This window comes from Metopolophium dirhodum, chromosome 1 (assembly GCF_019925205.1).
Source record: "Metopolophium dirhodum isolate CAU chromosome 1, ASM1992520v1, whole genome shotgun sequence".
Classification (NCBI taxonomy): Eukaryota; Metazoa; Arthropoda; class Insecta; order Hemiptera; family Aphididae; genus Metopolophium; species Metopolophium dirhodum.
This window is the reverse complement of record NC_083560.1, coordinates 88,887,669-88,901,898: the sequence shown is the minus strand read 5'-3', so window position 1 is coordinate 88,901,898 and position 14,230 is coordinate 88,887,669. Positions and strand designations below refer to the sequence as shown.

The 14,230-nt window shown below is 30.0% G+C and overlaps 1 protein-coding gene and 1 pseudogene across 1 annotated transcript; one reads left to right on the top strand and one right to left on the bottom strand.

Moving 5' to 3' along the window:
- Window positions 1-2,570: 2,570 nt before the first annotated feature.
- LOC132944313 (52 kDa repressor of the inhibitor of the protein kinase-like) lies at window positions 2,571-5,640 on the bottom strand. The gene is made up of 3 exons (XM_061013595.1): window positions 5,587-5,640; window positions 5,397-5,498; window positions 2,571-4,795 (listed from the first exon to the last, which is right to left on the bottom strand). Exons 1-3 carry the CDS (start codon window positions 5,638-5,640, stop codon window positions 2,813-2,815), a joined length of 2,139 nt encoding a protein of 712 aa, XP_060869578.1. The 3' UTR covers window positions 2,571-2,812.
- An 8,009-nt stretch (window positions 5,641-13,649) lies between these two features.
- LOC132944305 (uncharacterized) lies at window positions 13,650-14,092 on the top strand (annotated as a pseudogene).
- Window positions 14,093-14,230: the final 138 nt, after the last annotated feature.

Below are 14,230 nucleotides of genomic sequence, written 5' to 3'. Positions count from 1 at the left end.
CAAAAAAGCCAAAAAAAGCATTTATTAATTTAATTCTAAAAAAGCAAATTTCAATTACACATAAAATTAAATATTACTGTTCCACATTTACGTTTAGTGCAGTGCCATTATGAATACTATTGACTTTTTGAAGTTCTGCCCATCCATTATTTTTTGGAAAAACACGATTGCACTTTTCTAAAATCAATTTCGGTACTTCGCCATTAGCTTCCTCTAACTTTTGTTTTGCTTCTAACACAATACCTATACTTTTTGCTAAGGTTTCGCCTAAAAAATAATAATATATAAATACAGCACATACTTGAAACAAAAATAAAAAACTCTTTTTTCTAATTGTGTAATTGCATGTGGTAAAAATCCAAAATTTGTTGTAATGTAGACGAGATTTGAATGTAGAGATTGATCTCTTATAAGCTCTTTTACAACATTCACACACTGGGCATTCTCGTTGAATTCTTCAACTGCACTTTTTATTTCATTTAAATATGTGCAATAATATTCGACTGCTGTAATCCATGTACCCTAGGGTGGTCCTTATTTTTGAACTTCAAAATTTTTGGTTTCTTACCTTTCCATTTTGTTCATTACCATAAGAAGTAATTGCTTTTAAATTTGGTCATTATTACTCAACCCCTTCACGTGCCACAAAGGGATTGAAAAATTCCAAAAAAGGGTTGATATGTAAATTTTTAAGTTTAATTTAAAAAATGTTATACTTATCAATGAACGCATTAAAGGTAAATTATAGATGTTTACTATTTATTTTTTCAATAAAAAATACATAAAAATACATTTATACAATTTCTTATGAATCTATTAATAGGTACCTACGTACAAATATTGAATAATTTGAGTAATAAAATTATTTCGAATGAATTTCGAAATATTGTCAATAAAAAATACATTTATACAATTTCTTTTGAATCTATTATTAATTTATAAATTATATTATTTCGATTAAATTTCGTCTGATATGATGGTTGATTTTCGAGCATCAGGGAATCTCTTTCTATGACTTTCGACGACTTGTAGAAGGAATTGTTTTTGACTTTCATTTTTCGTAAGAATCGAATTATAATTTTGAATTAGAGCCACTCCTCTTTCAGCAAAGTCATTGACAACTTTCATATTTCTAACCACACTTAGTCCTAATTGATAATCTGGCATATTTTCCCAATCTTCAGGATCAGACTTAAGGAACTCAGTTGGTATCTTCAATATATTAAAAAAATCAATTGATTTATGATTAACAAAATCAGCAACAGTTTTCTGGGTAAAATTTAAATCTACAATATCAATTTTAATTCGATTTTTATAATCTTCTGAGCTTTTGTTGCTTAATGCAGTGACCATTTTTTTTTTTAATTGGATATGAAACATTTTGATCAAAAAATGAAAAAGATACAAGCAAGTCTGATAAATACCACTGATGACGTAAAAAAGCTGTAATTCCTGCATTCGATACAGCTTTATCTGGGTACAATGACAGTTTTTTTAGTAAATTTAAATCGTTTACAGGAGCAGATATAGCACAGGGAGCTTTAAACCAATGAAATACGTAAATTTGAACAATAAATAACGAAAATCTTTTCATATAATTTATTGCATTTTTAGATGTTTTGAATTGATTTTTAAATAAACATATTTTTATGGCATAAATAGCACGTGCCATCCATCGCGCCCGATGAACTGCTCCAGGTTGAATAAATATTATACCTCTTGTAGGAACACCGCCGAGATAAATAATTATAAGTTCTAACAGCTCCCTGTAATCGTCACGCGAATGAAATGAAATTAATTGTTCTTTGCAAAATATTATGACTTCGTCTCGATTACTTATTCTTTCTTCTAAGACTTGAAATGTATTCTTATCAATATTTTTCCACTGTTGTTGAAATGTTAGAAATATTTGAATATTTGGCCCAGTTGATGGACTGTTATAACAAATATTAAAAATAGCTCCTAAAACTATTTTTAATATATGATGTCGACATGCTAGGTATAATAATTTTCTACCAATTTTTTCCTCGATTAACTTACATGCTCCGTTTATTCGTCCTGTATTGCTGGCTGTTGTGTCAAATGATAGTGATTGAACGCGGTCTGTTATACCCTAATCAAATAATGACTCTATAACAGCATTTGACATCGCTTCCCCAGTTCCAGATTCAAGCTTTGGAACACTGAGAAGCTTACTTACTCCGTCTCCGGATACTAAAATAGGAAGACGATCAACATGCCCTTTCCCGGTAATATCGGGTAATATTTTGCCATCCCAGTGCACAGTTAGAGGACAATTTGGATTAAAAGATACTTTTATGTCATCGGACACTCTTTGTCTTAAAATAATTCTATTTCTTCGAATAGTTGAGCGATTTATAGCGATGTTGTTCGCATTACAGCCAAGACTTTGAGCTGTAGCAATAAGAATATGAACTGCATTTCGATCACTTACTTTTGTACGATCTAATGCTGTTACAATTTCAGAACTCTTAATATTTTGTTTTCCCCTTTTTCGTTTATTTGTAGTTTCTAATGTAAATTCAATATCTTCTTCACTACAACCAGTGGCGTACCCAGGATTTTCGAATGGGGGGGGGCTAAACAAAGTAAATCAAAATTTGACATCATCATAACAAACAATTTTCAATAAAGTCTTATAGCAGTTAATTGTAATATTTCATTATTATATAACATAACACATACGTCATACATAATATATTAGTGATATACAAAATATGTTATACTATAAATTATAAATTATTTTATTTTATATAACTTCAAATTCAAAATAAATATTTTATTTTTTACATTATTTGCTCCAGTCTTCTAGTTGCATCCTTCTGGGTGCCTTTTTGGAAAATAATTTAATTATTTCATCCTCACTCAATTGTTCTTTTTTGTTAATATTTGTTAATGCCAATCCATTGAGTCGTTCTTCCGACATGGTTGACCGTAAATATGTTTTTAATCGTTTTAGTGTTGAAAACGTACGTTCGGGTGTGGCTGAGGTGACTGGCAATGTTGCAAACAATTGTAAGAGTATTTTAATATTTGGTACGATAGCTGTGCAATGGGGTAACGTAACAATGGCCGAATCTGGTATAATTTGCATATTTTTCCATTGGTGTCTCCAAATGCGCAACTCTGCTTTAAGAATAGAATTATCATCAGTTGAAAGATCTTGAGCATAGATAGAAGCCGCCTTCAATATAGTTTCATCGTCGTACATACTAAAATTTGATGGAATAAGTCCCTGTAAAGGTATTATATCGCTTTGTCGTTGATTAAATCGTGCATCCAATTCTTGAAGGATGAAATCAAGAAAAGGAAGAAACACTGATACTTTGAAGTATGTCTCTGGATCTTTTGAATTTATATTTATTCTTTGTGTTTGCCTACCACATATCCGAGGCATGCATATTTCTACATTCGCTAAATTTGCAATATCAGAAACATCCTTAAAAATTTGTTTAAAGTGTCCATCTGCACCTTCTCGAAGCTCTTCTAGTGCACTGCGAATAACCATTACGTCGGATAATGCTTTAGAAATATCTTGTTGTTTGCTCTGAAGAGAAATACTGAGTTGCAAAGTGTAGGCAAAACAAGTTACTGTAACTTCAAATGCAACGAGAAAATCAATTTTTGTCACTGAATTTAAATATAATGCTGCTTTGCATGAGCTTTCAGGATTAGGATCATGTGAAATATCTTCAAGAGCATGCACTACATAAACATACAATTGTTTAAATGTAATCAATGCGTCATGACGCTCAATCCAACGTGTCTCGCACAGTGTTTTCAATTTTTCTTTTTTTTGTGAATTATTGCTATCGCCTAAAATAACTGATTTCAATTTATCAGCTCTCTTAGCTGAAGCAGAAAAAAAAGCAGCAATACTTGATACAATTCCCATCATATTTTTGACCGAGGGAACATTACAGGCCTTGGATAAGCAAAGGTTCAAAGAGTGGCTAAAACAATGCGTATAGAATGCTAGTGGTTGCTCATTTAAAATTAGACTTTGGACACCATTATGTTTACCAGACATGTTTGCTCCTCCATCATAACCTTGTCCTCTAAGATTATCTATGCTAAGACCAACTTCTTTAAGTTTTATTAATATTGCATCTTTTATTGCTAAACCAGTAGTTGAAGTCATTTTTACAAATCCCAGAAAATCTTCTCTAAGTATCCAAGATGCCGTATCTACATATCGTATACATACTGTCATCTGTTCAGTAGTGCTAATGTCAGTAGTTTCATCACATAGTAATGAAAAAAATCGAAATTGTTTGACTCGTTCAACTATTTTCCCTACAATTACATCACCAATTACATCAATTATTTCATTCTGGACTTTGGGGCTGATCATTGTGCAGTTTTTAGGGGAAGTTTCAAAGTGTCTTTGAAGTTCTGTATCACTACTGTCGACACGAAAAGCCAGAAGTGCACGAAGAATACCTTGTTCACCAACTATACAATAACTTCTCACACTTTCTAATGATAAAGAACCAGCTTCTCGATGACCACGCAACGGTAAATTATTTCTAGCACAGAATAATATTGTCTTAACAATTGGTATCAGCCTTTTTTTGTTGCTTTCAATCGATTGTTGTAGATGTTTATCAAAGAGTACATCAACTGTTTTTTCAAACCCACTTTCAAAATTGATTAGGAAGTCATTTGCTCTTTGAACAGAAAGAAGATGATATTCTGTTTTTGAATGTTTGTTGAAGTCATTCTTAGCATCTTTAAACTTTAACATAGGTGCAGTTACTAATTTTCCCAAATTCTAAAATTATGTATTAAGTTTTAATTAATATGTTGTATTTTCAAAAGTAAGGTAAAAATCATTAGGTATATAGGTTTAGTATGTAAGCATAAATTTACCTGTCTGCCTATTCCACCACCAGAAAAAGCAAACAAAACGCAAAATTTACAATAGGCTCCTTTATGTATATCACTATAAGCAAGCCAAGAATATTGTGTTAAATACTTATGCTGAAATTTTCTTTTTTGTTTGCCTTCTATATTCTCTGGAAAATTAAAATCTAATGGAGGTATCCAAATGTTTTTTAAACAATCAACAATTTCAGATTTTTTCAGCGTTCGGTCCATTATGAAGCAAGCAATATCATTCTTGTAAATTTCATTTTCAGTCAAAGCAGGCATTGATAAAGACTAAGAATAAAATATACAATGTCTATGATTTAAAACTTACAAAGACAGCAAAGCAAATAATAGTTAATTTTAATTTTATCAATAATTAATATCTAATAAAAATTTGCACCTAATGAATTGTACTTAGTAATGCAACGATACACATTATATAACTATTATAAATTACAATGCTCTATTACTCTATAAATATTAAATAATTTAAAATGACTTACTGTACTTTTCAGGGTCTCATTTTTTAATAAATTAGGATTGTCAACTTCTATACCATCGGGCAAAAGGCTGTCTTTTTTTATTTCAATATTATTGCAACCATCCTAAAAAAAATATAATTATACTAATCTATTTTTTGCAACCTACCACATACAAATTTATTACTTATTAATTATTATAATATTTACTTACGACAGACTCAACTTTCTTTTTTTTAAAATTGAATACAGAAAAGTGAAAACACATTAGGTCTTTTCTCAGACATTATTCTCAAAAAACTGTACAGAAAATAGAAAAAGTAGTAGCTATATTATTTAGTAAAGACTACGGAGTAAGGACTGTGTTAGTGTTGTTTGTCCGTTTGTCGCATCACGTCATGCGCCGTCCTGTACACCACAGATAACTGTCGTACTCGTTGTCGTATCATAATGTTCGTTACTACGTTCATACCGATCAAATAATATTATATCGTTACCATATACGTAACGTTTATTTTTTGCTTAATATAATAGCTCGTTGTTACTTAAGATAATACCATAAATTATAAATACTATAGTATTACTTATAGTATTTATAATCAATGATAATACGTTGTATTCAACACTGTTTTTAGAAATATCATGGTTTGTACTTTGTCTTTTATAATATTAAATGTATTCCATAACACGGCCAATGGGGGGGGGCTGAAGCCCTCTAAGCCTCCCCCTGGTTACGCCACTGACTACAACTATCAGAAGAAAATAAATCAACTGTATCAAGTACTGATAATTCATCTTTCGTTTTTTTACTTCTGTTTTTATAATTTTGAAACGCGATTTCACGTTGATTTTTCCGCATTTCTTGTTTTTCCAATTTTCTATCTATTCCAATCATACACCCTTTTCTACCTTTCTCGCGTTGTGCTAATAAGAATTTTTTGTCTTCGTCAATTTTAATAATTTGTAGAGCATTTAAATGAGCTATATCAAATAAATCTGTTAATTGATCTTTAAATACTTCTTCTTTTTTTATTTGTGGTTGGGATCTACGTGGCTTACCTTTTTGTAAGGCACGCCAGTTCATATATACTTTTTCTATTTTAGGAGTAATATTATAGTCATTCATTGTTGGTATCCTCGCACATTTCCAAAAATATAATAATTCTTGAGTTATAACGGATGAAGACTCTTTAACTGTTTTTTTTTCATTCCGTATTAAAAATAAAAGTCTACGCATAATATCTCCATTTGAAGGAAGCTTACTACCAGTAATTCGTTCTAAAGGCTGCCCAATTAACCATATATCAGTGTTTTGCCGAGTCGTCATAACGTTTCAAAACGTATATTAAATTTAAACGTTAATTAAAATTAATAAAAAGCCAGTAAATTAATTAAATAATTAATAATAAATATACTTAATACGTATTGTACCTACTTACAGTAATATTTGGTCATCTCTTCATGAGTGCGGTTCAATAAATAAAACACTTTAGACTTTACACTAGTATTATAGCACTATAGATCAGTAAATCGCATATCAGTATAATTGTCAGTGTACAAAAATAATATATTCACATAGAGTATTTAACGCATGATCGTTAGTACCTAGGTAATTTATAGATAACAACAACGATTCGACGGGCGGCCTCATATTACGAAATATAAAAACTGATTACAATTTATCTAAATATTATATGAATTCTACTATTAAAGTAACATGGTTATTCCAATGCAATTTTGCAATTTATACTTATATACTTATTAATTTGTCAACCCTTTTGTGGCACGTGAAGGGGTTGAGTAATCATGACCAAACTTAACATAAATTATTTACTCATAGTAATGAACAAAGTTGGCGGGTAAGATATCAAAAATATTAATATTTTTTTTTTTCGTTATAAATAAGGACCACCCTAATGTACCTCAACGAGTAGTGATTGGTTTAGGTGGATTTGGAATATCTGGACATTTTTCATTTAAAATAGCGATCCGTTTTGGACATTTCAGAAATGTTTTTTTCATCTCGGCAATCAGACGATCAACTTTTGGGAAATGTGCACGCACTTCTTCACACACATTATGGAGGGCATGAGCTAAGCATGTCACATGCAAAGCTTTTGGATACAGTGTTTGAATACAGCGGCCAGCTTTTTTTATATACGGCGCGGCATCCGATACAAATAATAAAATGTCCTCATGATTAACATTATTTGGCCATAAAATATGCATAGATTTGTCAAATAATTGAAAAATAATACTATAGTTCACTTTGTCTAAATATTCTGTGTGAATAAGATAAGTTTTACCAACATCTTGTGGTTTCAAAATACCAATAATGACATTAGCTACATTACGTCGCACACTGTCAATTGTTTCATCTATGCAAACCCATATTTTTTGGCCATTCACAGCATCGCGTATTTTAGTTATCGTATTAGTGTAGCAAGAATCGAAGTATCCTTTTCGTAAAGTTGATTCATTTGGAATAGTTTTATTGCAATATTTTGAAAGAAATGACCGAAAATGTTCGTTGTTTAATTTGTTTAGGGGGATATTCGCCGCTACAAATGCGGAACATAGGTCAGTTTAGTTGATAAATGAAATGCAAATAAAAAAAAAAAATATATTTGTGAAAATTCCTTACATTATAAAATAAAAATAAATAAAAATGTTTAGTTACTCTGTATCTATACAATTAACACATTTCGATACTTGAACGCCGTGTGTTTTACAAACCGTTTTTTTTGCATACAGAACAAATATTTGAATATTTCGTATCTTTAGAACTTGGACACACGTAACACCTTCGTCGTTTGTTTGGGTTAGAAGAAATTTCTTGAGTTGCTTCGACAGTATTATCTCCTAGTATTCTTTTAATAATTTGTGGTATTTCTCTAGGTAGTCTTTCTTGTAATAGTCGTCGTTTCATATAAGGAATAATAAGCTCTTTTCCTATTATTATTCCAAACTTTCGACGTGGTATTGCTGAGTTTATATTCTTGCAACTATATAAAACACGTGAATTCACAGAAGCAATATCTAACATGGCATAAAATATAGCGAGTTGCCATCTTCGTGTACGTCGATGTGTTGAATAGACTGCACACTTTTGGTCCAAAGCGTCAACTCCTACTTTCGTTTGGTTATAAAATTCAATAATTTCTGGTTTTGAATTCTTCGGATTTATTGTATTCGTATGGTGCATAGAAGATAAAAGCAACACGTATCTATTCATTTTTTGGAACAAACAATAATAATGTTATGTCTTTGGTAAATGCAAACTTTGTTGTATTTACTTCAGTTTGTTTGTCAGGGACAATTTGTGATGGTATATCTCTTTTATTTTTACGTAACGTTCCCACGTATGTTAGGCCATGTCGTTTTAATTCAGTTATTAGTTCTATGGAAGAAAACCAGTTATCCCCAGTTATATTTCTATTTGAATTAAAAATAGGTGTTACAAGTTCTAACACATTTAATGTAGGTATTGCAAACTTTTTAGGATTTGGAACATTATTTTTTCCACAATAAATAATGCATTATACAAATAGTGGTTTTTTGCGTCACATAAACACATAACTTTGAGTCCGTATTTATTTGGTTTGCTTTTCATATACATGCGAAAAGAGCACCGCCCTCTAAAAGGAACCAGCATTTCATCAACTGTAGAATATTCAGACATTGAATAATTTGATTGACTATTTACCAAAAACATTTGAAACAACTCTGATATTGGAGCTACACGATCACCCGATTCTTTTCTATCATCTCTATCATATATATTGTCAAAACGAATAGTTGAAAGCAAAAATAAAAACCGTTTCAAACTCATTGTCGCGCGAAATATGTCTCTACCAGTACCGTCAGTACCAAAAAGTCCTTCTACATCTTCCATGCCCGATTTGAAGATACCACATAAATACAATAAACCAATAAATGCTTTAATTTCAATAATGTCTGTGTGCCCAGTAAATGTACTTGTGTTACCATATGAAATCGATAGTTCAGTTATTTTTACATTTGTGTAATCAGTAATTTTTTCAATCATCGTATTATCAAATAAAATGTTTCAAAAATCAATTGGATTACTACTATTAATTATTTTTGCAGAGCCAACTACACCAGGAAGATGTGATATTATATTATCAGATCGAGTACGTCTCTGTGGAAAAGGCTGTAAAGACCATTTGTACCTGTTTTTTCCATAAATAAAATTTTGAGAACGTATATTTTGTTCAACAGTTTCATTAGAACTATATTCTGAGCTATTGGTTTTATCTTCGGAAACTTCAGATATTTCTTGCTCGGACTCACTTTCATGATCCGATACAATACTCTCTGTATCACTAATTTCATCATCTACTTCGTCTAACCAATTAATAATAGTTTCACTACTCATTTTAAAAAAAACAACGTGGAAAAAAACAACTTGAAACTACGCGATTGCTGCACTGCACTTGGTAAGAAACGCGACTAATAATCAGAATATTATGACATAACACAATATTATCATTCGTCACAGTTATCGACACCCCTCCCAGGTTTAAATACCAACACGTAATGAAGTCCGATAATATTCGTCTCAAAATAACTATTATTTTCGTAATGGCAAAAGATAAGAAAAAACCTATACGTAACTGGTATCATCGGGTCTATTATGACCCGAAACCGCTATAAATAGCTTTTTTTGAACGAAACACGTAATAATTGTTGATAACGAAAGACGTAATATGTTGTTTGAAATATTGTGATAAAATACAATGCATTCTACAGCGAAAAAAAGAGCGATATATTGTAGAAAACTTAAAAACAAAATGTCATGGGTCTTTTTTGACCCGACGATACCAGTTAAAGGTTAATTAAAACCATAAGTTGTTTTATTTTTTACTTTTATTGTATTTTATTTAAAATTTTTAACTAATTGTTATATTGTTAAGTTTTATAAAAGGCTAATTTAATTTTTTTTTAATTATTGACTAAGAGTTAAAAGATTAATTTTATGTTTTTACATTTATTTAATGAACTTTGTTGTTTTATTCTAAAATTGTTTTGTATGCTATAATACTGTGTTTTAAAAAAGGTTACATCTTTTATAATTTTTATTTTGTTGATATGTTGCAAATTTAAAAAAAAAAATGTTGGCAAAAAATGATGTCATTATTTTCTACTTAAAAACTTTTTGAAAAAAAAATGTATGTATTATAGCTTGATATTTTAATTCATGAAAGGTTATTAATTACAATTATAAAAGAAAAAATGAATTTCATACCAAATAGTATTTTTTATTCCATTCTAAACCTTTAAACTCGTTTTTCCGAAAGTTTAAAAAATGTACATAACAGCTTCTGCCATCATACCACAGAAATATAATTTAGATGTTAATAGTTATAATGTGGCTTCGTTGATCCATTGTCTCATATGTTTGTTGTGAGGTCGGCCATCTTGATTAAATTTGTTATGGTTTTTTCTTGTCCTGGGGGTCGGTTCTTGAATCTCGTTATAGCATTGTCGTGTACAACAAATCACGTTGGTCACATGAAATATGTTTTTGTCTATTCTTCAATGTGTATACGAAAAAATTATACGAAAAAGTTTTGTGAAAAAATATCGTGGGGGTATGCGTGCCACGAATTTTTCATATCACTCGACTTTTATTACTATCATCGTTTATCTTCACCCAAATTGTTAATTAGTACATATTTTGTTGAAGTTCATGTTTAAAAATGGATAATTTCAACGATCTTGCAGCTTTATATATTTTGAATATGGTTGATGAAAAAGCGGCATATAACCCAAGACATGGGTTTACAGTTAAGTATGACCCATTTACACAATGTGATCGTTTATTATAGATTAAGCAAAGATTTAGTTCAACAACTAATAGCTTTAATTACACCTTACATTGAACCAAAAAGAAGATCGTCATCTATAAAACTCTCCGAAAAGGTAATAGTAAAAAATTGTAAATAAATGTAGGTATTAATTGAATGTAAAAAAATCTACAATGTTCACCCAAGTTAAATACATATAAAGGAACTTAATACATTAGGAACAATATGTCAACTAACAATGAATTATTATATATAATACTACTAAATTTATTTATGAAAATATTGATGATAAGCACTTGGCATTTCCATGTACTTATGTGGTATTTGAGGTAGTGTTCATAATTTTTTTAATTCATACTTAAACTGAAGATCACAAAGAAATGAAATTGATAATCACTTGAGTGACATAGCTAATATTAATTACTCACTCAGTACCACAGTATACAGTACTTAGACCGTTAATATTTATAATTTATATTAATGGCTTTCTCAACCAGTGTATTCAGGGAAAATTAATCTACTTTGCAGGCAATACGGTTATTTTAGTAAAAAATCAAAACCTAAATGATTTATATTAAATGGCAGAGAATAGTTTTGCTACAGTTAACAATTGGCTGGACAATAAACAATTAACATGGAAAAAACTAAATATATTCACTTAAATTTAAAAAAAATACTTAGCTATCGGACAAAAATATATTGTTCATTAGGCTGTCCCTTATTTAACTATAGATCATAGAACAACAGTCATAGTTATTCCACAAATTATATAAAATAATTTAATAACAATTATAATTAAAAGTTTAATATAATCTGTGGTTAGGCTCATTCACATCTCTATCACTTTCTTCTTCAATTTCTTCCTCTAATGCTAGAACTATTGCTTCAAAATTTCTTTTACAGCTTCACAGTTACGGTACCTGCAATTCCAACGTGTGTCACTTAACTTAGTGATTGCTAATTATTGTATTCCCAAATTTGTCTGTATTTCATTATATTTTTTATTAATGCTAGGTTTTGAAAAATGCACATACAGTGCCTCTAAAGTATTAAAAATACTTCTTGTTTCCGACAAATAAAAAAATATTTAATAAAGAACCATTAAATTAAAACTAAAACGTATACCTTAACAAGTTTACACATGTCTAAATTAATGACTAAATTAAAAGTGTATTAGACATCTTGATTTAAAGAATTAGCTGTTTCATCGTGACCTCGAAAACTAATTCCTTGGCGACTTAGCAACAATGGTATATCAATCAACGTTTTTATATAACTCCTATTCATTGCTACAAGCTTGCTGTGCTGTAAAGATATTTGAGTCAGAACACTTCCAGTAATTTCAGTTTTTTTTTTGTGCAGTCCATTTATCCATGCAAGTGAGATGATGTTTGGTTTCAGAATGAGCAAAGGGCTTACTTAATTTATTTCCTGTAGCACCCCTTAAACCACTTAGCTATAGTAGAAGCAATGAAGCAAATATTGACAATAAATTTCATAAATATATATTATAATAGATAAATAAATTAAAAAAAAAATAGCTTTCCTTCTTCCAGTTTCTGAAACCAGTCTGAGTAAAACTATCTATGCAATTATCATTAGAGCCACTACTATAATTACAGCAAGTAAAGCAATAAATTGCATCTTTAGAAACACTATATTCTAACCACTCATGCTGATTATAATGTGATGCATTAAAGCTTCGATTTTGTGTTCCAAATCTAGTCAAAGGATATGACTGAAATAACGAAATAACATAACAATACAATTTTTATTGTCGGCATAAGCATATATTATTTTTAAATTCGAATACCTATTGATTTTGATGTTCTATAGGTAACAAAAAGCAATACTTACCTTCAAAATTGGACGCACCGGTCCACTTAACATGTTTCCTAGATCACTGGTTTCGTTATTAACTTTTTTTAAGTTAACTAACTCGTCATTGTGATCGAGGTTTATTTCAGGATTATTTGTATTTTTTGTTTGTTCATTTTTCACAATAAAAATTTAAAAAAAATTTGCCAGGTTCAAAATTTAAAACAAAAAATCTTTCAACCGAACAGAGAACTTATATAGCAATTAGGAATTTAATTTAATTATTCGGCTTTTTTTAAAAATTGTATTTACTTGATCGTAATCACCACGAGACACGAGGCAAAGACTAAGATAATATCTTAGTAATAACCGCTAAAAGTACATAACCACAAAAACGTTGAAAACAAAACTATTATTATAATTATGTCAGCGCGGCACGCGAGCGACCGTTTCTATCGTCAGATCAGTCATGTCCACGTGAGCTAATTTTCGAAAAAAAATTAACAGATAATTATTGAAACAAATAATATCAATAATAAAATTTCGAATTAAGTTTCGATTTCGGGAGGTCTATTAAAATATTTAGGGGGCTAAGTCCCCCTAAGCCCCCCCCCCCCGATGTCCGCCTATGCTTTTAACACCATATTCTGAAACAACAACCAACGAAGGAGAAAAATACAACAAAATGCAGATGTCAACATGAAGTATAATTGAGAGGTGTAATGGTGTATTAAAGGCTCGGTTCAGGTAAGTTTATAAAGCATGTAATACATTTATGTTATTTTTAAATCGCTAGTTAATTTTATAGGTGTTTATTGAAGCATAGGTTATTACACTATACGCCAACAAAATCAGGAAAAATTGTAAATGCCTGTTATTTTATACAATATGTGCATATTGGCTAAAATTCCAGTTCCAGACATGAATGATGAAAATGTGGAAGAAATTGATTTTAGAATTATAAATAATGATTATCCTGAAGATGGCACTCGAGGGAGGAATGTGAATCCTGAATTAGTTGAAAGTAGAAGAATAAGAGACAATATAGCAAGATGTTTGTACAATAGGTAGTTTGAAACAGAAAACTTATATTTTTTATATCATTAACAACATTATAAAACTATTAAGATAAAACAAATATCATAATTACCTATTTGTAAGTAATTTTATAAAATAACATGTAACAAACACATTCAAACTTAATAAAAA